Source organism: Corythoichthys intestinalis, chromosome 10 (genome assembly GCF_030265065.1).
Source record: "Corythoichthys intestinalis isolate RoL2023-P3 chromosome 10, ASM3026506v1, whole genome shotgun sequence".
Classification (NCBI taxonomy): Eukaryota; Metazoa; Chordata; class Actinopteri; order Syngnathiformes; family Syngnathidae; genus Corythoichthys; species Corythoichthys intestinalis.
The window spans coordinates 55,407,909-55,435,855 of NC_080404.1; the positions used below are offsets into that span (position 1 = coordinate 55,407,909).

General features: G+C 40.6%; 1 protein-coding gene across 1 annotated transcript; it reads right to left on the reverse strand.

The window, feature by feature from the left end:
* Positions 1-90: 90 nt before the first annotated feature.
* On the reverse strand, positions 91-27,902 carry LOC130923041 (E3 ubiquitin-protein ligase TRIM35-like). Its single transcript, XM_057848429.1, has 2 exons — positions 27,788-27,902; positions 91-8,259 (listed from the first exon to the last, which is right to left on the reverse strand). Exon 2 carries the CDS (start codon positions 8,195-8,197, stop codon positions 6,854-6,856), a length of 1,344 nt encoding a protein of 447 aa, XP_057704412.1. The 5' UTR covers positions 8,198-8,259; positions 27,788-27,902; the 3' UTR covers positions 91-6,853.
* Positions 27,903-27,947: the final 45 nt, after the last annotated feature.

Below are 27,947 nucleotides of genomic sequence, written 5' to 3' on the forward strand. Positions count from 1 at the left end.
AAGTAAATATATGAGTGAAAATTCATTCATCTTCCCAAGCGAAAATATTAGCTTAAAAAAATGAAATGGCTACATAAGGTTAGAAATAAATCAGTTGAATCAAATATCCATCCATAAATCAATCTATGACTATAGACCCTACTCACCAACGTCACAGAATGACGTGTCGCTTTGTACAGGCCGCCATATTGTCCGTCTTTGTTTATCCGTATTCTCAATGGTTTCAATTTGACGTGCAATTCATAGTGCAATTCATGGAAGCCCCGGTGCTTTCAGATGCTGTAAACTCATTGGATACGTTGCATAAAAGGTGGTATGTGGAAAAGCTTCAGTCTATCCATTCGCCAGATCCATATTTGATGCCTAAATCGATATTTTTCGACCCGATGTCTTCGCCCTCTCTGCCTGACATCTGCTACCCTGATATCTACAACTATCTTGTCCAGTGGCGGTCCTGGCTACTTTCGCGCTTTGGGCAAACCACCCCATCAGCCCCCCCACCGACATCCAAACTGACATCCAAAATGTACTTCAGATTATTATTATTATTATTATTATGCTTAGTACACATACCTTTACACATACCGTATTCTACTGACTAGCTGGTAAGTTATATTGCTTTTACTTAATAAGGATAACATTCTGGCACAGAAGTGAATCATGTAACATCTTATCAGTCTGGCTGATCAGTGTGTATGGTGACTCTAAACACTGATTTAATGTTCTAGTTAACATCTTTATGTATGAAGAAACGCTAGCATGCTGCAATGCTGTTAGCAAACGCTAACAAGCTAGTTACAAGTTAAGGCAGTTAATTGGTTTACTACTACTAGTCTGCAGTGCTTCTACTACATTAGGACATAAAACTACAGTAACATAGTACACTCACCGCTGTCTTGCTTCCTTTTCTCCTCTTCTGCTTTTTCTTTTTTTATTTCCAGACGGATAAATTTTCATTTTGCCAATTAAAAAAGGGCCCGATCGCCGCCCACTCACTCTGAGTCACGTGACACACATACATATTTGTGCAGTAAAATGAACACGAAGGTGTGGGCGGGGGGTTCGAGTGCGCGCTGCGTGCGGTCATCTTGGCCATAAAAGTGGCGAAAACTAAGCACTTTTCACTCATATGGATGTACGACATCATTTTAAGATGCTAAACTGAGTTGCTTCAAAAAAATATATTTTCAAAAAGAAAAATCACCTCAATTCAAGGAAAAGTTTTTGAATGTGAAAAAAAATTTGAGATTGAAAAAATTGCATTTGAACACTTAATTTTGTATCGAAAAAGTTTTCTTTGATTGAAGCAATCCTTTTTGTGTTTGGGCCATATTACGGGTAGGATATTTGTGTCTAAATAATTTAATCTAAAAAACATAAATAAAATTGCTTCAATCAAAAAAAATACATAAAAATGTTTAAAGAAAAAAAACATTTCAAAAATAAAATTGCCCTGCCCTATTTTTATTTACTTATTTATTTGAAAATTATATGCAAAGCAAATGACTGTCTAAGTTGCTAGTCACATGATCTGTTCCAAGTCTAATTTTGACCGATTATAAAAATACATTTTTTTGTTCATTTCATTTTTGTTGCAGTTTTATTGCTTTACAACTTGTATATTTGTAACAAAGTCAATTACATGCAATGACACTTTTTGGCCACCAAAATCAAATCAAATCAAATCAAATGTATTTATATAGCCCTTTACAAAACCCGGAAGGTCCCCAAAGTGCTTTACAACAAAGACAAACATGGCACATAGTAAATAAAAGGCAGGAAAGTATTATACAATGACATTAGGAAGAAAAAAAGAAATGAAACAACGCATCACCATTAAAGTCAGACAGCAAATAAAATAATAAAACAGATAAAATCCGAAAACATTAAAAACCCTAAAGAAATAAAACCAGGCTAAGCTAATCTTGGGGAAAGGCGAGTCTAAAAAGGTGTGTCTTTAAACGAGATTTAAAAAGGGCCAAATTTGTAGTGGTGCGGATTTCAGGGGGAAGACTATTCCATAACCTGGGTGCAGCAACCGCAAAAGATCGGTCTCCCCACTGTTTGAGTTTGGACCTCGGGGCTTGCAAATGTAGTTGGCCGGTAGAGCGAAGAGTCCTGCCAGAGTTACGGATGGCTAAAATTTCTGATAAGTAAGAAGGAGCCTGGCCATTAATAGAATTAAAAACAAACAGTAAAAGTTTAAAATCAATTCTAAAATGGACTGGAAGCCAGTGGAGCGATGATAGCACGGGGGTAATATGTTCACGTCTAGGTGTATCTGTTAAAAATCGAGCAGCAGCATTTTGAACAAGTTGGAGACGAGAAATTGAGGACTTGGGGAGACCAACATAAAGTGCGTTGCAGTAATCCAGCCTTTGAGTTTATAAAAGCGTGAATTGCTTGTTCCAGGTCGTGGCGAGTAAGAAAAGGCTTCACTTTGGCCAAGAGACGGAGCTGGAAAAAACTTGCTCTTACAACAGAACTAAGCTGTTTTTCAAAGTTGAGCCTGCAATCGAATATCACTCCGAGATTTTTAACATGTGTTTTAAAAAAGGGAGCCAGAGTGCCAGGGTTGAGCTCAAGGGCATTTAACATAGAAGGTGTGCCAAAAGTAATATATTCAGTTTTGCTTTCGTTAAGATGCAAAAAGTTTTGCGCTAGCCACTTCTTCACATCGGATATGCACTCCATTAATTAAGTGAGAGCAGTTTGTTCGTTGGGTCTCAGGGGGAGATACAGCTGCAGGTCATCAGCATAAAAATGAAAAGAGATATTATTGTTTTTTATAACTGATCCTAAAGGTAGGAGATAAAGTGCAAAGAGAACAGGCCCTAAAATGGAGCCTTGTGTCACCCCACAAGACAGAGAAGTTTGTGAGGAGGAAAATTCCCCAATCATTACCGAGAAGGTCTTATGTTCCAGGTACGATTTAAACCACTGTAGAGCTTTACCACGGATACCTATAAAGTGTTCTAAACGAGATACAAGGACCGTGTGGTCGACTGTATCAAATGCTGCTGTGAGATCGAGTAAAACAAGGATTGCTGGATTTCCATTATCTACAGAAAGGGCAATGTCGTTGTGCACTTTTAACAGTGCTGACTCAGTGCCAGACCCGGCTGCAGAAAGAAATTACGGGGGGGGGGCATTACATTTTGGGGGGGGGGGGGGCACACTTCTTCAATGTAAATTTAGCCATAACAGTGGCGTTTTTACCCGTTATATTTTCTGATGATAGTGTCAGTCAGTGAAACTGCAGGAGGTGGCAGCACTATCCCTTCATGTTGACTTTCGGCCGCGTCTTTGACATGGCTTGAGTTCGTCTTTAGTTTCCTGAAAAAAACACGGATGTCCATTCCAATTTGAATTAGCAACGGAGGCAACTCTCAACGGAGGAGCCGCTCAATCGCCATTTCTGTAACCGGAGCAATCCCTATCCAATCGCAGTACACAATGGCCGGCTACTCAGCCCGCCCCCCTTATCTGTGATTGGCTAGAAATTGCCTACATTCGCTGCTCTGATTGGTTGAATTGAATGACAACTGATCAAGCTAGGATGACTAGGGCAGTGTTTTTCAACCTTTTCTGAGTCACGGGACGTTTTTACGTTGGAAAAAATCTCGCGGCACACCACACCAAAATGTTCCAAAATTACTTTCTGTATAGTATATTTAACCCTTGAGAGTCGGAGGACGCGCCGGCGCGTCCTCAGCGCACGTCGTCTTTGAAGCGCCCTCACGTTTTAATTACGTCACCCACATGCCGTTGGTTGGTCTCGTTTTAAAGTGCGGAAGTTGCGGTTTACTCTCGTTATTATTTGAAGTCAATCGACCAACTAAAACGTGAGATATTGTCATTTAAGTTTTATAGTTTTATTGTCCTCTCAAAAAAACATTAAAACGCTGCATGGATCATTTGTTTATGTCTATATTTCCGTCATTTCTTGTCCTTTTTCAAAACGGAAGCTCCATGAAAAAAAAAAACAAATCAAACGAACCCTTTCGAAGTCACAGTGGAAGCACAAAATGCGTTTTTTTTTAAATAAATACAACTGCCGTGCGAGGTTCCACCGAACGAGAGGGAGGAGTGTTCTGAAGCAGCGAGGTGGCGAGCGACGCCCGTTTGGATCGAGCAGCGACTTTATGTGACTTTGAGAATGAACGGCAAACTAAGTTTTGCGCAAGCAATTGTGCTTTTTGATCAACTTGAGGAAGAGGATGGTCCAAATTCGTCATCATCGTCTTCTTCGGAAGAGTCCTCCAGTGAAGATAGTGACGGATTTGAACACGTGGGTGACGCCATCGACGAGCAGAGGTAAGCCAACTCACTTTTTTTTTTTTAATGCTGAAAAAGTTTCTTTTGAAAGTTTCTTTGGATATTGCAAGACAAAGTTAATTTTGATGCAATATAAGTGTGTGTTTGTGTATATAATAATGAAATGTGCATATCAGATCAAAGTCGTACGTGCACTGTATGTATCCCAGGCAGTAATTTATAATTTGTGGTGTTCTTCTTTCTATATGAAGATTAGGGATGTAGCACATATTCAGCTATGGTATTCTTTCTATTGTCATACATATAGATTTCCATTATTATTTATTGCTGTATATATTTTATACTTTATTATTTTCACAAATACTGACTTTTTCTTCATGTACATTTATAGTGACAATGAAAGTAAAGTGAAATGAAAATGGAAGGGTGGAAAGAGGACCGACACCCCATGGAAGTGTGGGCTGTGTGATGTAGCCCTGTGTCTAATTCCAGGACGAAACTGCTTTTCGGAGTGGCATGCCTGAAAAAAAATTAACTTGTTTACTGTAAATATTTTTTTTAAATACTTTTTTTTCCAATGTTATATATATTTCCCCCCCCACAATCAGTCTTCTCAATATGTGTATATAAATGTGTGTTCAAGAAGCTTGATTGTGTGTACACAGTTTTCATCAGGTGATGGGCCGCAATACCTAAACTCATAAAGAGATGGCCTCTAAACACTTGTTGTGTTAGATGGTATATGTTTTTTCACTGTTCTTCACTGTTTGGTCTGCTGTATATAACCTGTTTTGACTAGAGCATGTATAAAGGCAAAAAACGCCTATGGCTATACCTGTTGTTTATGTTGAATTGTCAAATATAAGACCATTTATTCTAAAATTTTTTGGTTGAATGTTCATCCTAACATGTTGAATAAATATTACAAAGTTTCAAAACAGTTCGTTACGCATGTTTGGTTGTCAACTGGACATCAATATTAAAAATTTTGACAAAACGATTTTGGAATTTTTGGTCTTTTTGGGCCCAAAATGATGATTTATAATTGGTCAGTGAAGGAAACAACAGTTTGGACATGAAGTTCAAGGTGTCACAAAAAAAGGGACCAAACCCGGCCATCGTAAACAATTATTTTTTTGAAATATAAAGGCAACTTTAAAGGTATGCAAAATCAGACAAAATGGGCCCAGACCTTAAAGGGTTAATTATAAAATAATTTCTCAGTATTTATACTTACTCAATGTGAAACGTTTAGCAATTAGGCTTGAAAAACTATCAGACAGGGGACTTGAGCAATGCATTTAAGCACATCAGGGCTGGTCGTCTCGCTGACAATGGCTTTGCAGACAGGTAGTATTAACGTCTCTGCCACAGTTTGGGACTTTTGGGATTTAGCAACAAAGTAACTGGCTTTCAGGGCGTTCTTATTTACCTTTGTAGTTTTTCTCAAAAAAGTTTCCCATTTCTCTGTGTTTTCATGAAGGCGTACAAAATAATCCATCGACTTGTTCTGAAGCGACGGTCGTTCATTTGGAGATGACGTTTAAGCTTGTATGGCGCCATGGCGCTAGATAGCCGCTCGTGTCGCGTTCAAGAACTGCTCGGATTTCTAGGCATCTCCCACCTAGCTGTCCTCGATAATGTGTTGGAATAAAAAAAAGAGGGAGGATTAACGGTCGTCACATATGGATAAAATGGAAAGGACACTTTTGTATATATCGACACTTGACGAGTCAAATAATGAACAGTAGAAGTGCTGGGGTCCACATTGTTACGGAGAGCAAGGTGGCTGATGCCTAGAAATCCGAGCAGTTCATGAACGCAACACGACTCATCTGCACACAACCGAGAACTTTTTCCCCATTCCTTCCTTCCTACTGCAACTTTGCCCGACGATGTTAAAAAAAAGCGACATTGGATAATTTCTCTCGGCACACCTGACGATCTCTCACGGCGGCGGCACAATCGGTTGAAAAACACTGGAATATAGGGTTCATTCTCCCCGTGTGTGTGTGTTTTTGTGGAAGATTAAAAAAAAAAATTACACAGTACAGTTTAATCGAGCTAGGGCGGGCACAGCCGTCCCTCAGGGGGGGCACGGCCCCCTAATGCCCGCCCATGCCGCCGGGTCTGCTCAGTGCTATGTTTGGACCTGAAGCCTGATTGAAACTTGTCAAGGGTGGAGTTTGTCTCTAGAAATGTTTGCAATTGAATTAAAACAACTTTTTCTAAAACTTTAGAAAGGAAAGACAAGTGGGAGACGGGTCTCAAATTGGACAGCATGGAGGAGTCAAGATGGGGTTTGCCCCCCCCTTAAAATCCGCTTATAATGTGATGGTTCACTAACTTATTTTCCCCTTCTTTCATTGTTTGCATACTATCCTCATTAAAATATGAAAACTTAAAAATGTTTCGGTGGTTTTAGTTAAAGCGGACAGTTTTTTCATCTGTGTGATTTTGACAAAGATCAGATCACATTTGATGGTGATTTTATGCAGAAATGTGACAAATGACAAAACGTTCAGATACCTTTTTATACCACTGTAGATGACATTAAAAGGTAGAAAATCAACATCTAATTGCTGGCAGTCGTAACACAAGGTGGTATGGGGAATATTTTTAGAGGACTTCCATGTTCCGTCCGAAAGTAAGGATACTTTTTGGTGTTACCGGACGGGTCTGGCAAATCGGAACGCTTCCACAATTGGGTGTTTGTAAGAGCTTCTGAGAAGGACAATGACCAATTATTCATGTCCACTTCAACTCGGATCCTCTGCACTTTGACAGGCGGATTCCACTCTCCGTATTGGCAATCGGGATTTTTATATTCACCATCCAAATATTCAATGGACCATAAACCTATTTCATCTGGCAAGCAAGGGTCGCCTTGCATGACCCCCACCGCCCAAGAATTATTCTCTCCGACCTCAACGTCCCACACGTGTCTTCCCGGGTCCAAAGCACAACCCAGCACAGAATCCCACTGGAACCTTTCTGGATTTATTGGACGCACCTGCTGTACTTCGTCCCAACTCAGACTGTTCAGATCTTCGGACAGATTGATTCTTAGTCCGGCCGTGTTGGGGTCCAGAATGATTGGACTGTCGGGGTGCGTTTCCTTCATCCGCTCCCACACCTTGAACTTGAGGTTGCCCACGTGTTTGGCTTCGTCCAGCAGACCTCCTCTGATCAGCTCTGGTTTATCGGGAAGCTCTTGGATCCTGCTCATTGCAGTCTTGAACTTCTTCATGGACGAAGCATTGCCAGACCTCAGCAACTCCTCAGCGCTTCTGATGACATTCGAGAAAGAGGGTGTTTGTCTGTCGAGAGTCATGATCTTCTCCTGCATGGTCCGACTCTTGTTCTTATCCTCCTCCCAGACCGCAGCCAACCTGGCCTCCTCCTCGACGTAGAGAAAGTGATGGAGCTCCTCAAAAGTCTTCGTAATCTTTTGTTCGACATTCGCCCTCTGGACTTTGATGTGCTGTGCCTGTTCATTGCAGTTCTCTCGACTGTTGTTGTAAACTTGGAGGCTTTCCCTGGCACCTTCCACAATTTCGTCAAGGGTCCGGACCTTGTGACCAATGTGGATTTCTGAATCCCTGCAGATATGGCACACGAGCTCCCGGTGGTCAAAACAGAAGTGTTTCAGTCTCTCCTGGTGCAAGCTGCACAGGTCTTCTGACTTGACTAAGGCTCGCGAAAGGTTCTCACACATATTCTTCAGTGCCAAGTTCGGAGGCGGAACCATCAAACTAAACTCTGTCATACAGAGTGGACACGATCGTTCTCCTTTGTCCTTCCACTGCTGCAGACACGCACGGCAGAAGTTGTGACTGCACGGCAGCAGCATGACAGGATCTCTGAAGATGTCCAGACAGTTGGGACAATGAAGATAGTCCTCTAGACGTTCAGCCATTGTTTTAGAGAAGACGGCGTTTGTCTCAGAGCACAAGTTCGGAATGTTGAGCTGCAAATGTTCTGCAAAACCAAAAGCATTTTTAGATACAATGCGAAAAGATTCTTTCACATCCTCCCAGTTTTTCACTTATTGCGGCGGGTTCTAGTCCCCATTACCGCAAAAAAACGAGGGATCACTGCATATATATATACAGTGGGGCAAATAAGTATTTAGTCAACCACCAATTGTGCAAGTTCTCCTACTTGAAAATATTAGAGAGGCCTGTAATTGTCAACATGGGTAAACCTCAACCATGAGAGACAATGTGGGAAAAAAAACAGAAAATCACATTGTTTGATTTTTAAAGAATTTATTTCCAAATATGAGTGGAAAATAAGTATTTGGTCACCTACAAACAAGCAAGATTTCTGGCTTTCAAAGAGGTCTAACTTCTTCTCACGAGGTCTCACGAGGCTCCACAGGTTACCTGTATTAATGGCACCTGTTTTAACTCACTATCATTACCCTCTGCTTAGATGACATTAACTCCTGGTTCTCCTCCAACTTCCTCCTACTTAACAGCTCCAAAACAGAAGTCCTCTTAGTTGGAACCACCGTCACGCTCTCTAATGTCCATAAGTTCTCTATTACCATCAACAGTTTACCGATCTCGCCTTCGTCTCAGGTTAAGAGTCTAGGTGTCATCCTCGACAGCACACTTTCCTTCCGGTCACATATCAACAGAATCACCAGATCAGCCTATTTCCACTTTCGCAACATTTCTCGCCTCCTCCCTTCTCTCACTCGCCATACCGCTTCCACCCTGGTCTGTAATCTAATAACCTCCCGGCTCGATTATTGCCACTCACTGCTCTTGGGTCTCCCTAACAAGACCCTCCAGAAACTGCAGCTCCTCCAGAACTCAGCAGCACGCCTCAGCACTCGAACCCCCGCAACACACCACATCACCACCATCCTCCGTCAACTTCACTGGCTTCCTGTCATACAAAGAATCAACTACAAGATCCTCATCATCACCTTCAAAATACTCCCATGCCCTGGCCCCTCCCTACCTTTGCAATCTTCTCCGTCTAAACAATCCAACCCGTTCACTTCGCTTGACCATTATTCTTCCACTCTCCGTCGCCCGTGTCCGCCTCTACACTTTTGGTTCCAGAGCTTTTAGTCATTGCGCCCCCCAGCTCTGGAACTCCCTACCCCCTGATCTTCGCAGCATATCTACCCCATCACTTTTCAAATCTAGACTGAAAACACACCTGTTCACTCTTTCCTACCCACCATAACCCCTCGCTCTGTTATATTTTTACTTCTTTTTATTGTGCTTTTAATTTTTTATCCTTTTAATACCTTTTTATCGTACTGTGATTCCATGTCTCTTGTGAAGCGTCTTTGTGTGTTTTGAAAAGTGCTCTAGAAATAAAATGTATTATTATTATTAAAAGACACCTGTCCACAACCTCAGTCAGTCACACTCCAAACTCCACTATGGCCAAGACCAAAGAGCTGCCGAAGGACACTAGAGACAAAATCGTAGACCTGCACCGGGCTGGGAAGACTGAATCTGCAATAGGTAAAACGCTTGGTGTAAAGAAATCAACTGTGGGAGCAATTATTAGAAAATGGAAGACATACAAGACCACTGATAATCTCCCTCGATCTGGGGCTCCATGCAAGATCTCACCCCGTGGCGTCAAAATGAGAACAAGAACGGTGAGCAAAAATCCCAGAACCACACGGGGGGACCTAGTGAATGACCTACAGAGAGCTGGGACCACAGTAACAAAGGCTACTATCAGTAACACAATGCGCCGCCAGGGACTCAAATCCTGCACTGCCAGACGTGTCCCCCGGCTGAAGAAAGTACACGTCCAGGCCCGTCTGCAGTTCGCTAGAGAGCATTTGGATGATCCAGAAGAGGACTGGGAGAATGTGTTATGGTCAGATGAAACCAAAATAAAACTTTTTGGTAGAAACACAGGTTCTCGTGTTTGGAGGAGAAAGAATGCTAAATGGCATCCGAAGAACACCATACCCACTGTGAAGCGTGGGGGTAGAAACATCATTCTTTGGGGCTGTTTTTCTGCTAAGGGACCAGGACGACTGATCTGTGTGAAGGAAAGAATGAATGGGGCCATGTATCGAGAGATTTTGAGTGAAAATCTCCTTCTGTCAGCAAGGGCATTGAAGATGAGACGTGGCCGGGACTTTCAGCATGACAATGATCCCAAACACACAGCCAGGACAACAAAGGAGTGGCTTTGTAAGAAGCATTTCAAGGTCCTGGAGTGGCCTAGCCAGTCTCCAGATCTCCACCCCATAGAAAATCTGTTGAAAGTCCGTGTTGCCCAACGACAGCCCCAAAACATCACTGCTCTAGAGGAGATCTGCATGGAGGAATGGGCCAACAAAGGGTACATAACAAAGTATTGAGATAAACTTTTGGTATTGACCAAATACTTATTTTCCACCATGATTTGCAAATAAATTCTTTAAAATCAAACAATGTGTTTTTCTTTTTTTTTTTCCACATTCTGTCTCTCATGGTTGAGGTTTACCCATGTTGGCAATTACAGGCCTCCCTAATATTTTCAAGTGGGAGAAGTTGCACAATTAGTGGTATTTGCCCCACTGTATACATATATGGCAGAAAACACTCACGTGACTTGTTCTGTTCTGAGATGCCCAATTTGGCCACATTTTAAAATTGTCCTATAGGCATGTGCGATACATCACTGGAAAGCTTAAAATCCTTATTTTCTGGGGAAAGAAAAATTTTGAACAGGAGGGCATTTTTTGACACCTTAAAAGTAGGTCAAATTCGGTGAGACCTTTGAAAGTTTCTCATTAAAAAAAAAAAGGTTTTGGACACCTATCCTGGTACATGATTAATAACGAACACTTCAAGATGACCCCGCTCCACCTCACCTCTTGTACACTTGGTGCTCGGGCCCTATACGTCTGGCCAGAAGTATTGCCACCCCTTCAATTCTGTCAGATAATGCTTAATTCCTCCCAGAAAATGATTGCAATTACAAATGCCTTGTTAGGCATATCTTCATTTATTTTGCTTGCAATGAAAAAACACAAAATAAATCATTATTTTACATAAAACTCCCAAAATGGGAAGAACCAAAGTATTGGCACCCTCAGCTTAATACTTGGTCGCACAACTGTTACACAAAATAAGTGCGAACAACTGCTTCCGGTATCCATCAATGAGTTTCTTACAATGTTTTGCTGGAATTTTAGACCATTATTCTTTGGCCAACTGCTCCAGGTCTCTGAGATTTGAAGGGTGCCATCTTGAGATCTCTCCACAGGTGTTCTAAGGGATTCAGGTCTGGACTCATTGCTGGCCACATTAGAAGTCTCCAGTGCTTTCTCTTAAACCATTTTCTAGTGCTTCTTGAAGTGTGTTTTGGATCATTGTCCTGCTGGAAGACCCATGACCTCTGAGGGAGATCCAGCTTTCTCACACTGGGCCATACATGATGCTGCAAAATTTGTTGGTAGTCTTCAGACTTCATAATGTCATGCACACAGTCAAGCAGTCCAGTGCCAGAGGCAGCAAAGCAACCCCAAAACACCAGGGAACCTCAGCCATGTTTGACTGTGGGGACCGTGTCCTTTTCTTTGATTGCCTCATTTTTTCCCCTGGAAAATCTATGTCATTGGTTCTTAACCTGGGTTCGATCGAAGTGAGTAAGTCTAAGGGGTTCGGTGAAGGTAAAGAAACGCGGGGCCCTATTTTCGTACGCTGCTTAAATCCAGGCTATGTGCCTTTTTAGACCAGGTTTTGGACTCATTTGCTCCCAATTTAAAGGTTTAATCTTGGGCTGTTAAACGATTAAAATTTTTAATTGAGTTAATTACGGCTTAAAAATTAATTAATCGTAATTAATCGCAATTAATCGCAATTCAAACCATCTATAAAATATGCCATATTCTTCTGTAAATTATTGTTGGAATGGAAAGACACAAGACGGATACAGTATATACATTCAACATACGGTACATAAGTACTGTATTTGTTTATTATAACAATAAATCAACAAGATGGCATTAACATTATTAGCATTCTGTTAAAGCGATCCATGGATAGAAAGACTTGTAGTTCTTAAAAGAAAAATGTTAGTACAAGTTATAGAAATTTTATATTAAAACTAGGGCTGTCAAAATTAACGCGTTAACGCGCAGTAATCAATTTTTTAAATTAATCACGTTTAAATATTTGACGCAATTAACGCATATGTCTCACTCAGACAGTATTCTGCCTTTCGGTAAGTTTTACAGCAAGGCTTTTTGTGCTGTCTAACAGTGAACTCTTGTGGTCGCTTTGCGACATGGTTTATTGTTTTCTTGCCAGTTCAATATGGCTTCAAGACGTCTCTGTTGTGCTTATATGATCCTTGGACAAGATTTGTCCGTAAGTATGGTTGTTGTAAAGAATGTACATACAGTATTATGTTAATAAGCAAAATGTTATATTTTTTGTATGAGACGCTTTTTGTTAACCTGTATAGCGTGCTAAGTTAACGTTGTTGCTAATGCAACGCTTGTGCACTTTTTTTTTGTAGTTATACGACAGTCTAAAGAGGACAATAGTTTGAGGCCATTTTATTAATAAAAGTCTGATTATTAAGGCGTCGTTCACTAACTTTGGAAAAAGTAGACGCTTCGGAGTGAGGACAGCATAGACAGATTTAAATGACAGTAGAGTGAAATGCCCACTACAGTCCTTATGTACCGTATGTTGAATGTATATATCCATCTTGTGTCTTCTTTCCATTCCAACAATTTGTTTTACAGAATATATATATAATTCACAGGAAAAATATGACATATTTTATAGATGGTTTGAATTGCGATTAATTACGATAAATTTTTAAGCTGTAATTAACTCAATTAAAAATTTTAATCGTTTGACAGCCCTAATTAAAACCCCTCTTAAATGTTTTCGTTTTAATAACATTTGTAAAATTTTCAATCAAAAAATAAACTAGTAGCCCGCCATTGTTGATGTCAATAATTACTTACACAATGCTCATGGGTGCTGAAGCCGATAAAATCAGTCGCACCCAAGCGCCAGCAGAGGGCGGCAAAACTCCATAAAACACAACAAGTGAGCGTTTCACTGTACTGTCATTAAAATCTGTCTGAGCGGGGCATCTGCGTTAATTGCGTCAAATATTTTAACATGATTAATTTAAAAAATTAATTAACGCCCGTTAACGCGATAATTTTGACAGCCCTAGTTTAATCCATTTCTTTTAAATGCTAGTCCTCAAACTGATGGGGGGAGGAACTGGTTTGCTCAGTGGAGGGTGACTCGCACTTGATATGGGGGAATACAACAGACCAAAGGCCAGCGTGGTCTCAAACTTTGACCTGTTTATAAAACATGCTATCAAAATAAGAAATTTGAATGGGGATTTGCTAAATAATTAGCTTACTAGCTTAGATATATTGGTTTTGAATTTGAAAAAAAATTAGTTTAGTATCTAATTCCGAAGGGTTTGGTGAATCCACATGTGAAACTTGTAGGGTTCGGTACCTTTAGCAAAGTTAAGAACCACTGCTCTATGTTGATGCCTTTTCCCAAAAAGCTGTACTTTTGTCTCATCTGACCAGAGAACATTCTTCCAAAATGTTTTTGGCTTTCTCAGGTAGGTTTTGGCAAACTCCAGCCTGGCTTTTTTATGTCTCTGGGTATTTTGTGAATAAATGTGCATAAGTGGAAGCTTCTCCCCTTTTTGGTACTTTTATAAACGTATCCTACCTACCATGCGTTACAATGTACAAGACATGGATTACACAAGGTGTGCTCTTTGGCCTGTACTGTATGTAAAGCACACGACAGCTCTGGATGCTAACAATCTACATAATTATATTGGGATAAGTTTGAAAACGCAATATGCTTACCTTGAATATCTGCTAATAAAACCGGACAGCATACACTCTCGCTCCCAACCGGACTTCCCAACAGGACTCTATCGCATCACCAGTTTTGCCCAACTTTTGTCTTATCAGGTATTTGCTGCATGCATTTTTCCCTAAAGCTTGTCTTGTGAACGACCGACAATGCTGTCCTGCTCTTCACTTTTCAGAGCTGGTTCAAATAGGAAGGGTAGAACTGACGACATGTTGGGAAAGCTAACTAGTGACACGCTGGATTTTCGGCAACGGGACCAGTGACGTCACGCGCTGCGACGTAACAAGAATGGTGACCTATCACTTAAAATAATTTTACAAACTTTATTAAAACAAAAACATTAAGAGGGGTTTTAATATCAAATTATTATAACTCATACTAACATGCATATTTTAAGAATTACTTGTTTTAAAAACAGAGGATCCCTTTAACTGGCTGCAAGTGTGATTTAGTTATAGCCACCACCTGTTAAGTGCCACAGGTAAGCAACAGGTGCTGTTAATTAGACAAATAAGAGATGCGTCACAAGATTTTTCAAAGGGTTCCAATACTTTTGTCTGGCCCATTTTCGGAGTATTGTGTAAAATGATAATGATTAAAATGTTTTCCCCGTTCTCTTTTTTTGTTTTTTTCATTGTGTAGCCCAGAGAAAAATATTGAAGCGTTATACCCAATAATGTAGGCCAGAGAAAAACATTGAAGCGTTATACCCAATAATAACACTAGATGGCATGAGCGACATGAGAATGAAGTCAGAGACTCACAAGTATGACGTCAGCGCATGCGCACTTCCTTTTGGAACGTTGGCCTTTTCTAACTGAGGGGGAAAAGTTTTGTTCGCCCCAGAAAGAAATGAGAAAAAGATAAAGAAAAGCAAATTGACGAATGCATCAACTGTTGCTGTGTGGCGTCTGTTGTTTGAAGCAAATTCAGACGGTCGCGTGGTGAAAAAATTGAGCAGAAACCACTCGGTAAGATGTGGAAAAAATTTGCTAATTCGCTAATGCTAAATTTGCATTCATGGTTAACTGCTAGCGCCTTATTCATGCAGGCCAAAAGCCTTGTGTGAGAGGAAGAGGACCAGGCGTCGTCAGTTAAGACTATTCGGTGAGATATTAAAATATATTGCTGTTTGAAATGGTATCAAATATATTTTCCATTTTAAAGGAAAAGAAATGGAATTATCATTTTGTGTTTTGGAAAATGTATAATTTACAGTATTGCATACAAAATGCTTTTGAGAGCCTCATTAACATTTTCATGGAAAAATGTATCATTTATTGTATAGAAAATGCTTTGTTAATGATTAGTTTTTGTTTTTGAGTGATTACTCAGTATTGTTGAAAAGGTTGTACAACATAAATGAAACGTAAACATTGAAACTGAAAAGATTGTAACTCAAGGCCTGTGTTAAATACAGGTCAGGTTTTTTTTCTGATTGGAAAAAAAAGAAAGATCATCAGATTGGATTCAACGATGGCGAGCTAACCCAGAGTGATTTAAGAACCAAGAACATCGATAATTCAAGAAAAGCATTCCTATTGCCTAAACCTGATGTTTGATGTGGTTATCGTATCCAAACCAAATAAGTCGAACTTAGATTGCAGCTCCTATCGGTGTACATACAGGAGGGTATAGATAAGGGCTACAATTGCAAGCAAAATAAATGAAGATATTACCACCGAAGCATTTGTAATTGCAATCATTCTGGGAGAAATTGAGCATTATCTGACAAAATTGCAAGGATGCCAATACTTTTGGCCAGTAGTGTAATTACTTACCTTCTTTTTATGGCTAGGTTGAAACAAAAGAAGTTGTGCGGCGTCTATAAACGTGGGTCTCCAGGGTAAAATGGACAAATTAAAAAGATTCCGGGGGCATAATCCGCCATGAAACTGCTATGGCAGAATATAGACATATTCTTCTGTCCAACGCAACAGTTAATTTTGCTTAAAATAAAGCAGTTTATTTTACAGACGGGTGCAAGAGCAGAAACTGCTTTTTCAGCCTAGTCCGTGTTTTCCGCCATATATAGTTACGCCACGCACATACAAATAAAGCTCAAACATATACATCATAAAGCGCCTCTGATGTAATACAGCCAATTGAAAATTCAAAAGGGGTCGTTTTTTTCATCAACTGACCTCAGCTCTGAATATACTTGACAGCCTGCCATTCTTATGAATCGGGTGCACATTCGTCGAAGCGATGTTTGGAACTACCCGAGGCTCCATTACCCGGAAGTATAATTGTATGATGGATCCCTATGGGATTGCCGCAAATCTCTTTCTCCACGGCTCTGAGCGGTTCCAAAGTAAACACATCAAACTTTATTGAAAGAAACGAATATTAACATAAAACCAGTGGTTTTCGTCTCTGCGTTGTATGTTTGAAATGACGACGGGAGTCAAGAATGTGCTTATAATTTCTGAGAAAAGTCACAAAAAGACACAACCCTCCCATTAAACTGAACAACGTACCCCTATTCAAAATAAATGAAAAAAAGAAATTCAATGCGATTTTTATGCATGAATACAGTTGTGGTCAAAAGTTTACATACACTTGTGAAGAACATAATGTCATGGCTCTTTGGAGTTTCCAGTTATTTCTACAACTCTGATTTTTCTCTGATAGAGTGATTGGAACAGATACTTCTTTGTCACAAAAAACATTCATGAAGTTTGGTTCTTTTATGATTTTATTATGGGTGAACAGAAAAAAGTGATCAAATCTGCTGGGTCACAAATATACATACAGCAGCGGTAATATTTGGTAACATGTCCCTTGGCCATTTTCACTTCAATTAAGCACTTTTGGTAGCCATCCACAAGCTTCTGGTTGAATCTCTGACCACTCCTCTTGACAGAATTTCTGACATGGACTTGTTCCTACAGCATTGTCCACAAGTTCTCAATGGGGTTTGAGTCAGGACTTTGGGAACCTTAATTCTAGGCCGATTTAGCCATTCCATTACCACTTTTGATGTGTGTTTGGGGTCATTGTCCTGTTGGAACACCCAACTGCGCCCAAGACCCAACCTTTGGGCTGATGACGTTAGGTTATCTTGAAGAATTTGAAGGTAATCCTCCTTCTTCATTATCACATTTACTCTCTGTAAAGCACCAGTTCCATTGGTAGCAAAAGAGCCCCACAGCATAATACTACCACCACCGTGCTTGACGGTAGGCATGGTGTACTTGGGGTTAAAGGCCTCACCTTTTCTCCTCCAAACATATTGCTGGGCATTGTGGCCAAACAGCTCGATTTTTGTTTCGTCTGACCACAGAACTTTCCTCCAGAAGGTCTTATCTTTGTCCATGTGATCAGCAGCAAACTTCAGTCGAGCCTTAAGGTGCCGCTTTTTGAGCAAGGGCTTCCTTCTTGCACGGCAGCCTCTCAGTCCATGGAGATGCAAAACACGCTTGACTGTGGACACTGACAGCTGTGTTCCAGCAGCTTCTAATTCTTGGCAGATCTGCTTTTTGGTGATTCTCGGTTGAATCTTCACCCTCCTGACCAATTTTCTCTCAGCAGCAGGCGATAGCTTGCGTTTTCTTCCTGATCGTGGCAGTGACAAAACAGTGCCATGCACTTTATACTTACAAACAATTGTTTGCACTGTTGCTCTTGGGACCTGCAGCTGCTTTGAAATGGCTCCAAGTGACTTTCCTGACTTGTTCAAGTCAATGATTTGCTTTTTCAGATCCCTGCTGAGCTCCTTTGACTTTCCCATTGTAGCGTTTGTGGGCGTTTGCATCCAATGAGCCCTATTTAAATGGCCTCAGAGAAGTCACCAGCGCATCACTCATAATCACTCACAAGTTAAGAGGCCATGCTATGAAGCTCATTTCACTGACACAACTTTCTAAGTCAGGGGTTCCCAACCTATTCCACTAAGGCACACTGTGGGTGCAGGATTTCATTCTTACCAAACAAGATGACAACACTTTTTCCCCAATCTGGTGTTTTACAAGTGCAATCAGTTGATTGCAGTCAGGTGTGGCTTGTTTTAGCAGAAGCCTCATTGGTTCAACTGTCTCTGCTGGATCGGCTGGAACAAAAACCAGGACCCACAGTGTGCCTTGAGGACTGGGTTGAAAACCCCTGTTCTAAGTCACCAAAATTGCTAATTCTTGTTGCTGTATGTATATTTTTGACCCAGCAGATTTGAACACTTTTTCTGTTAACCCATAATAAAGTCATGAAAGAACCAAACTTCATGAATGTTTTTAGTGACAAAGAAGTATCTGTTCCAATCACTCTATCAGAGAAAAATCAGAGTTGTAGAAATAACTGAAAACTCAAGAGAGCCATGACATTATGTCCTTCACAAGTGTATGTAAACTTTTGACCACAACTGTATATGCCTGGAAATGGCATTTTAGAACACTAGTCTCAAATGGCACTTACCTCCCAATCGACATCCACGCGAAAAAGGTGAGAAGTTGGAGAAATAAGAAAGTGCACTGTTGAGTGGGGTGCTCACATTCTGTTGATTGTTGATTAATTGCTATGGCAACAGACTAGCTTGTGTCACATGTTCAAATTAACAGATGTATTTCACCAGTGTTGAGCCAAATAAAAAGCCTTTTGGTGAGTGCACGACAAAGAGAAACGATCACTGCTGTGCTGTTATGTCCGCTGTGCAACTGAACCTGCCAACAGGTTATGGCAGGGGTCCCCAACGACCGGGCCGCGGACCGGTCCCGGTCCGTGGTGCATTTGGTACCGGGCCGCGCAGAAATAATAAATAATTTATTAACGACTGTATTCTGGCCGATTGACTTTGGCCTGTGCCGTTTAACACACCAATATCCCTGTCTACTCCAGATTTTCAACTACAGGATAGGAGGTAGTCATAGAAATTGTTGAAATTCGCCTCCCCAGACAAGCCGCACGGAAACAGCGACAGCTGAACAAAGTGCCGCTCTGCCGATGCTGCCTCCGCGCGCCAACCAGGAAGGCGGAACTTCGCGCGTTCATCTCTGACATTAACCCCTTGTACTGACTCCATGTTCCAAAAGTTTGAATAAGACTCGCTGAAAGCAGGTTGACGATTTATTCGTCGACAATGGTCAAAATCAACGCAAAAACAGACGACAGAGGGACAATTCTGGATCCAAAACAAGGCTACATGTTTCCGAGCAGCAAAATCTGTCTTATCTCAGTGTCCAGTGTTTTTTAAGTCTGTGGGCCGGCTGAAGGTGTGTCCAGGCGTTGCTTTGGGATCATCCCTCTCTGGCCGGTTTCAGGCTGTTAGGTTCGTGCGTGGATGGGATGTGGTTGCCACAGCGACCAACGCTACTCTTGACGTCACAAGCGCCCGCTATCAACTTTATTATCCGGGCTGGCACTACTTGTTTTAGGACAAAGCGCGCTGGTCTTTGTCCTTCTTCGTTTGTCGGGAGGACTGATTGCCAGAGTTGGTGCGTCAATCTTGCCCGTGGCGCACACGTTTTGGGCTTCTGTGATAAGATGGCGTTGTGTATCTATTCTGTTTCTTCAAACTATGGTGTGCTATTTATCTTACATTAGGTGTGTTAGAGTAGTGCAGTCCTACAGTGAATATGAGAAATGATACTATTCCCAGATTGATTATATTATGTGTGTTCGAGTAATGCAAACAGTTAGACGGTGCCTACGAGAAACGGTACCATTTTTCCTTCATTGCATTGATTGGACTGTTAGCAGCAGGGGTGAAAGTTGCTAGAATTTCTTGCCGGAACTCCCAGACGTGAAGGTCGCCACGAAGCCAGAAATTTCATGTATTGTTTTTATTTACTTATTAGATTTAAAAAAAAAAAAAAAAATTTTGGAGGGGGGGGGCATCTTAAACTACTGAAATGCAAAGAAAACTGTTTTAGCACATTTATTTCTATAACACATACAAAAAATTATTTTCATTCAAAATTGTATTTTTCCAATGATTTGCAAAATAAAAGTTAACAAAAACAGCAATAACCCCAACCTCCATCTCCTAATTTTTATTTTGCCTCATTTCCTCAAATACTAAATGCCAAATCTCAATTTTAACTACTTAAAAGCGGAAATGTGAACTAAGGTTGGCCAACCATGTTTTTGAATAATATCAATGGCTAAACAATTATAAGCATATTTTCGTTATTTTTTTTAACGCAACCCTTCCAGATTCTTTGTTTAACCCATAGCAACGCCCTTGACAACGAAAATGCTTTACTTCGGCAATCTTCGGAAATGACGTCACAGCTAGAAGTGCGAGGGAAGTCCGCCATAGAACAGTATTGTTTGTTGCTTTGTTTCTCGGTAAGATGCCACGGCGGTGTGTGGCGATGTTTTGTTCTCACTCTAATGAAAGGTTGTTTGAGTGGCCAAAGGATAGCAGGGCACGTAAATGGACATCTTTCATTCTCACGAAGCGAATGAATTTCACGCCATCATCGAGTAGTGTTCTCTGCTACAAATACTTCGAAGATGCCTGCTTCCTTAACCGGTCTGCTTATGATCAAGGATTTGCCAAAACGTAAGTGTGATTTTTGGATAGATGACTGATGACTTTGTCAAAGCAGAGCTGCCAACTGTTGTGGAATGAACAGTAGAAGCTAGCGACGTTAGCCGAAAGCCAACTCGTGGCAATCCCCGATCATAGTTTATGTTGCGTTTGCTAGGTTAAGCATGTTTAAATTGTGCGTCATCTACGACCTTGTCCGAAAGGGTTAATCCACTCTTAATCGGGAAAGGGGTGTGGACGTGCATATAAGCGGGTCAGCGTCGCGGTAATTCACGGTCACGTTGCCGTAAGAGACACACACCGCCGGTGAGTTTGTGCACATTTATTTGTATTTGTATTATGTATTTCCACCTTCATGCTTCAAGCATTGCATTGCATTTGTACGGTTTGGCGTTTCTTTCACTGTGATCGCTTGATAGCCTTCTAGTTTGTGTTTCGCGAGAGCTGCTGACAGGTGACAATTTAGCGTGTTGGCATTGAGTCAATCTCGCAGCGAATCAGCGAGCGGATCAAGTCACGCAGTGAATCATGGGAAATGTAGTCCCGCGACAACACTGAAGTGGTGCTTTGTAATCTGTTCGCTTGTATGAAAAAACTACATTTCCTCACGCCATTAGACGCCACTTCCTGCCGAGAGCCCCGAGCTGTGTTCGTACTGTTAGCTCCATGTGTTAATAAAGAAACAAAGTTGTCAGCACGTCGTGTGTTCGATACATTTGTAGACAAAAAGCTCATAACAAGACACTATGCACGATTTGTTTAAGAGACGCTGGAGTAGTAGGAGGCGAGGAGGAGATCAGCGAGAAGCAAAACTTTGCGGTCGAATGTGGTGGCAGTCCGCTATTATTTTGTTTTCTTATTGTTGCCACAATAAAGTGGAGAAAGCCATCAATGACTCATCTCCTTCTTTTCCCCCAACGTTTTTATATTATTATTTTATATGCACGAGAACTGCCGGATCTGCCAAAATGAACATGAAGTCTGATTATAATTTTTTTTAACAATGTCATCAGATAGACAAAAACATAAAATTATGTGCAAATGCCTGCATCTTCAAATCGTGAAAATATTAACAGCCTATATCTTACAAATCTTGTAATCTCGATGGGTCTTGTATCCATTCCATGTCAGGTAGTCTAGGCACATTGTTTGCATCCTGATTAGCGTCTGGCTAATAACATAAAATTCCAACCTCCTCTTCTTCCTCCAACTCTTCAAAAACTTGGATCTCCTCCCTTGCGCTCGATCTATCGCTTATATCGCTGTTTAAATCATTGTTTGAAGGGCTTTGTATGGCGGCCGTATGTATGGAGAGCTGCCATCGCTGTTCCCGGTGTGACGTATCACATCCGGGTTCGTCGCCTTTCAGGCTCGAACTTCGGAAACACGATTATTTTGTCAAATATACAACATATAAATGATTTTTTTCATGCTTTATTTGTTGGACAATGTTTAATTACTTTAATTGTGACCCTATTTGGCATGTGATGAAATTACTTCACATTTCTGCTTTACTTAAGAACATTGGATGTATATCAAAATTGAAGTTAATGTAAACATTTACTTTTTTTTTTTTTTAATAATAAAGATATAAGTAACATAATTCAGAAAAATAAGTACAAATGACATGTTATGCAGAGTTGAAATGTAATATATTTTGAAAATCGCGCAATCATTGACTTTTTTTTAAATCATAAGGAAATGAATACGTAGCCTAACATAAATGAACAAATATAAGTCCAAAGTACACATTGACAGTTGCCGTCATATTTTCGGAATCAAAGCAACGTGTACCGGAACAGCATTCCGGCCCTAAATCTTATACCGGTGTTCTGCCAAAATCTTCTACATCCGCGAAACGTGCTACATGAGTTGAATTCGACACCCAAAGTACTACCGTGCGCTCTAAACTTGTTTTGTTTAGATGCATACAGGCAGAACCTACTAAAAAAATTCCTTAAGAAAATACTTAAATGTAGTAAATATCAAATAAGGACGGTTTAAATAGACTACGTGAATAATGTGGTCAACTGCTTCAAAGCTAACACAAATAAACACAATGGTTAAATGTAGGATAGGGTAATAAATGCAAAAAGTATTTTTGAAGCAATGAAAAGGTTCTAAAAAAAGTAAATAACACAAAAACAAAAATAGTGAGTACTCGCCGCTTCTAACCGATGTGCACATGCATGTGGATGCTTGAGCAAGCGTGCTGAGCATTGTATACGACGTTTCACCACGTAGTAAGGAATGGCATTCTGGCCCTGAATTTTATACCGGAACTGCGTTCCTGACCGTTCTGGCCCACTTTCACCCTTGGTTAGCAGTACATCTTCTTTTGTATATCTAGCATAGCATTAACTTTCACTGTTACGCCGACGACACACAACTGTATTTATCAATTAAACCTGAGCAGGTCAGGCAAGTAGAAAAACTAAGCGCCTGCGTCCGAGATATAAATACCTGGATGAGCACTAACTATCTTCTACTTAACCCTGAAAAGACAGAAGTCCTTATAATAGGCCCGAAAAGTGTTAGAGACTCTTTATCTGCCCAGATAGTCACTCTGGACAATGTAAGTGTAGCCTCCAGCGCCACAGTTAAAAACCTAGGAGTTTTATTTGACCCTGACTTATCGTTTAAAGCACACATTAAACAAACCTGTAGAACGGCTTTCTTTCACCTGCGCAACATTGCCAAAATTAGAAATATTTTATCCAAAAGTGATGCAGAAAAATTAATTCACGCGTTCGTTACATCGAGATTGGATTACTGTAACTCCCTACTTGCAGCTTGTCCTAAAAACTCTCTAAAAGGTCTTCAGCTAGTTCAAAACGCAGCAGCAAGACTTTTAACAGGAACCAATAGAAGAGAGCACATCACCCCTGTGCTCCAGGCACTTCACTGGCTTCCAGTCGAGTTTAGAATTAAATTTAAAATACTCCTTCTTACATTTAAGACCATTAATGGGTTGGGGCCATCTTATCTCACCGATGCTCTCGTTCCATACCGCCCCAACAGAACACTCCGATCTCAGAATGCAGGTCTACTGGTAGTTCCCACGGTTTATAAAAGTACTGTCGGAGCTAGAGCCTTTAGCCAACAAGCCCCTGTTTTATGGAATCAGCTTCCAGCTAGTATTAAAGAAGCCGAGACAGTCTGCACATTTAAGATTAGATTAAAAACGTTCCTATTCGACAAAGCTTATGGTTAGGCTAGTTGAAGTCGGAGTAGACTCACAGTTTAGTTTAAGCTGCACTAGAAGCTATAATGCTGGGGGCAGTACAGCCGCTGAGTTCTATCTCCTTTTCTTACTCTACCTACCACTTGTCTTACTTTATTTCTATTTTCCAATGTTAATATCTAGTTGTCTAGTCTCTTCATCACTAGTCACCCGGTGTCCCCTTTCCCCCCTCCCCTCTGGGGAGGGGCTATTTTTCAGCTGCAGCCTCCTGACTGTCCGGACCCCTGGCTGGATTGATGTCCTCGCTGCTACCCCCGTCTCATCTGACCAGAGGGACCTCTTCTTGCTCCTTTACTCCACTGTATTTTTACGGACTACAATCTCGCTTGCTAATTCCCATTAGCCGTTCTGGGCTTCCTGTCTATCCGTCCTGGGAGTGGATCTCTCCTGACTGTGGTACTCCCCAAGGTTTCTCATTTTTCTCCCAATTGACTCTGGAGTTTTTGGAGTTTTTCCTTGCCGGCATGGAGGGTCTTAGGATAGGGGATACCCAGGACTTGAACTGTATCTATTCATCTTTGTTGCTTCATTTCTAATTGTGTATCATATTGCCTCTGTAAAGCCCTTTGAGACCTCTGTTGTGATTGTGGGCTATACAAATAAATTGAATTGAATTGAATTTGACAGCCAGAAATCTGGCTTGTTTGTAGGTGACCAAATATTTATTGTCCACTCTAATTTGGAAATAAATTCTTTAAAAATCAATGTGATTTTCTGGGTTTTTTTTCTCCGCATTCCAATCACGGGGCGGCCGTGGCGCAGTTGGTAACTGGAGTTGTCCTAGGACCGAAGGGTAGGTGGATTGATTCCAGGCTACGACTGCCCACTGTCGAAGTGCCCTTGGGCAAGGCACTGAACCCTGATTTGCCTCCAGTGGTTTGACAGCGCCTTGCATGGCAGCAGCCCCATTGGTGTGTGAATGTGTGCGTGAATGGGTAAATGTGTGCTACTGTAAAGCGCTGTGGGCATGGTAACCATGCAGATAAATGCACTATATAAAATACTGTCCATGTACCATTTACCACATTCTGTCTCTCATGGTTGAGGTTTACCCATGTTGACAATTACAGGCCTCGCTAATCTTTTCAAGTAGGAGAACTTGCACAATTGGTGGTTGACTAAATACTTATTTGCCCCACTGTATGAGTCTCCATGAGCAGCGGCATCAAGAAGTTCAAAGTCGCCTAATAAAATCCCAATGAATTATTTTTATATAAGTATAACAAAACTTAAAATGGCTGCAAAGTTCTCAGATTTTACACTACATGCACAAAAATCACTAAATGCTGAGATAATAGCCGATATTTTCAGGATCTATAGCTATATTTAATTGGCCGAAAATTACCTGATCATTTGAATGTAAAGTACGCTATTTTGTAGGGATACAAAATACAACATGGCGGCCATCAGAAAACAAAGAGCTTTTTAAGTTCAAAATTCTTGTAAATAAATGTGTAAATCCAGGAATTTCAATAGATATTAACGTAAAACAGTCGAGATTGTTGGTTAAAAGCAAAAAAACAAGCAATTATCGTTCATTTTACGTTAATATTTCAAGCTAAAGTTACGCTACTGTGTAATCCAACGCAAATGTCATGTAGCGATACAAAATCCAAAATGGCGTCCGCCACAAAATAAAGAGCTTTTTAAGTTGAAAATTCTTGTAAATAAATGCGTACATCACGGAATAAAGGTAAAACTGTCTAGATTCTTGGTGAAAAGCAAAAACAGGCTTGATCCATTTAACTGCTAGCCCTTGATCTGATGGGAGCTGGTTTGCTCAGTGGAAGGTTGACTCGCCCAGACAGGCAGTGCGGTCTCAAAATTTTAACCTGTTTATGAAACGTTGTCAAAATGAGAAAAATTCTGAATGGGAAATGCTAAATGATTAGCTCTCTAGCTAAGATATCTCGTTTTTGAATTACAAAAAAAAGCTTCATTATCTAATTCCGAAGGGTTCGGTGAATCTACATGTGAAACTTGTAGGGTGCGATACCTTTAGCAAGGTTAAGAACCACTGCACTAGACAAATGAAACGTCAGCGGTCCAAAGAGCAAGAGTGGCATGGATGAACATATTTTTCTACAATGAAATGAAAATGATCACAACTGTGGTTTTTCCGTAGTCTGTCATTTCCAAATGACTATGGCTGTCAGTGGCAGTCAATGCCAGGTAATTAGGTCATTTTGGGCCATTTAAGTAAGGTCTCACTGGAACAGCACCAAACAACAGTTCCAGCATCATCACCTTGTCCAATGCAGATTCTTGACTCTTGACAAGGTGATGATGATGGAACCTTTGTTTGGTGCCGTTCCAGTGAGATTTACAAAGACCATTGCCTGAAGAAGACATCAAAATTCCCTTAGTCCTTGATGATGTGGGGCTGCATGTCGGGCAAAACACAAGTTTACATTGAAATTTTAGACAGCTTTCTTATCCCTTCAATTGAAAATATGTTTGTCATTTTCCAAGATGACAATGCATCATGCCACAGAGCTAAAACTGTTCAAGCATTCCTTGGAGAAAGACTCATCCGGTCAATGCCATGGCCTGCAAATAGCCCAGATCCCAACCCTATTGATAACCTGTGGTGGAAATTGAAAAAAATGGTCCACAGCAAGGCTCCGACCTGCATGGATGCAGGGCCGGCCCAGCCTATACGCAGACTTTGCAGTTGCTTAGGGCCCCTGACCACTAGGGGCCCCCCCAAATTGTTTAATTTATACTCTATTCTGTTTACTAAAGTTTGCTTTATTTGACTTTTGTGAGTTTTGATACTTGATTACAAGCTTAAAAAAAATAAAAGTCCTTCCTTAACTTCTTTATTTCCTCTTTTAGAAAAAGGTTTGGCGCTATCTACTGTAAGTTCTGAAAATCATTTGGGGTGAGAAGTTTGAAGTATGCAGTGGAACAAAATCTGATTAATATACAAAATATGGATGTATGGGTTGGATTGCATGTATGGGTTTCACAGTACACTGTGACGAAATGGTGGGCCAAAAATATGGGCCCCTTTGCATTATTTTGCTTAGGGCCTCCAAATGGCCTGGGCCGCCCCTGCATGGATGATCTGGCAACTGCTATCAAAGAGAGTTGGCGGTAAATTGATGATGAATACTCATCAAGTCAACTCAGAGACTGCGAGCTATCATGAAAGCCAGGGGTGGTGCTACTAAATACTAGAGATGTGTTTTGATTGTTATTTATTTGTTTGTTTCTCATGATTCCATATTTTTTTCCTCAGAATGGAATGATTCCATAAATATTTCCCTGCACTTGCTCTATACAATTAACATTTACTGACACACACAATGGTTTTTATTCATTTCTTTTAGTGTTTCTGAATGATAAAGAGTTGCACTTTTGAACTAATTCATTAGTTTTTCAAGCTTTTTATCTGAGTTTGTTCTACATGATAAAATGTCTGAGTGAGTGCTCGTCCGAGACTGGTGATTGCATACTTTTTGCTAGGGTTGTGTTATGTTCGAAGATGTTATTTTCTTTTTTAAAACATTTGACACCTTTTTAAAACGATATTTCGATTCTTGGCAGGAGCATATCGATAACCTTTTGGGATACACAGTATCACGATAAATCACCGTTTCGATATTTTGTCTATCTGACACCGACCGGCCAGCGTGATAGTAGTCGTTTGACGATTTTTTTCCACGTCTCATTGGTGAAATGATAACAGAAAAATTAAGTAAGTAAAAACTTTAGCTTAAGCCAAAGTTGTGGGGTAAGAGTAACGTTTTATGTCCTAAAAATTGCTAAAATTTCCAAATCTTTTCCTGGTTGATTCCATTACAGAGCAATAAAAGCAAACCATCAAAGGCGAATCAAATTTGAAAGGATAACATCGCATCTTATAAATTTGAGTTTCACAGTGACGTAAGGATTGAATGGCAAATAAAGAAACCTTACGGATAAGTCGATCTCACGTCTGGTCACTCTGAGGGGCTGCCGCAGCGCCGTTTCAATCGAATCTGGTAGGCTCCAGTATTTCAAAGCACTGCTGAATGGGGCAAATCACTTCCTGATTTAGTCTATATCAAGTAATAAAGCAGTTCATATGTCATTGGTC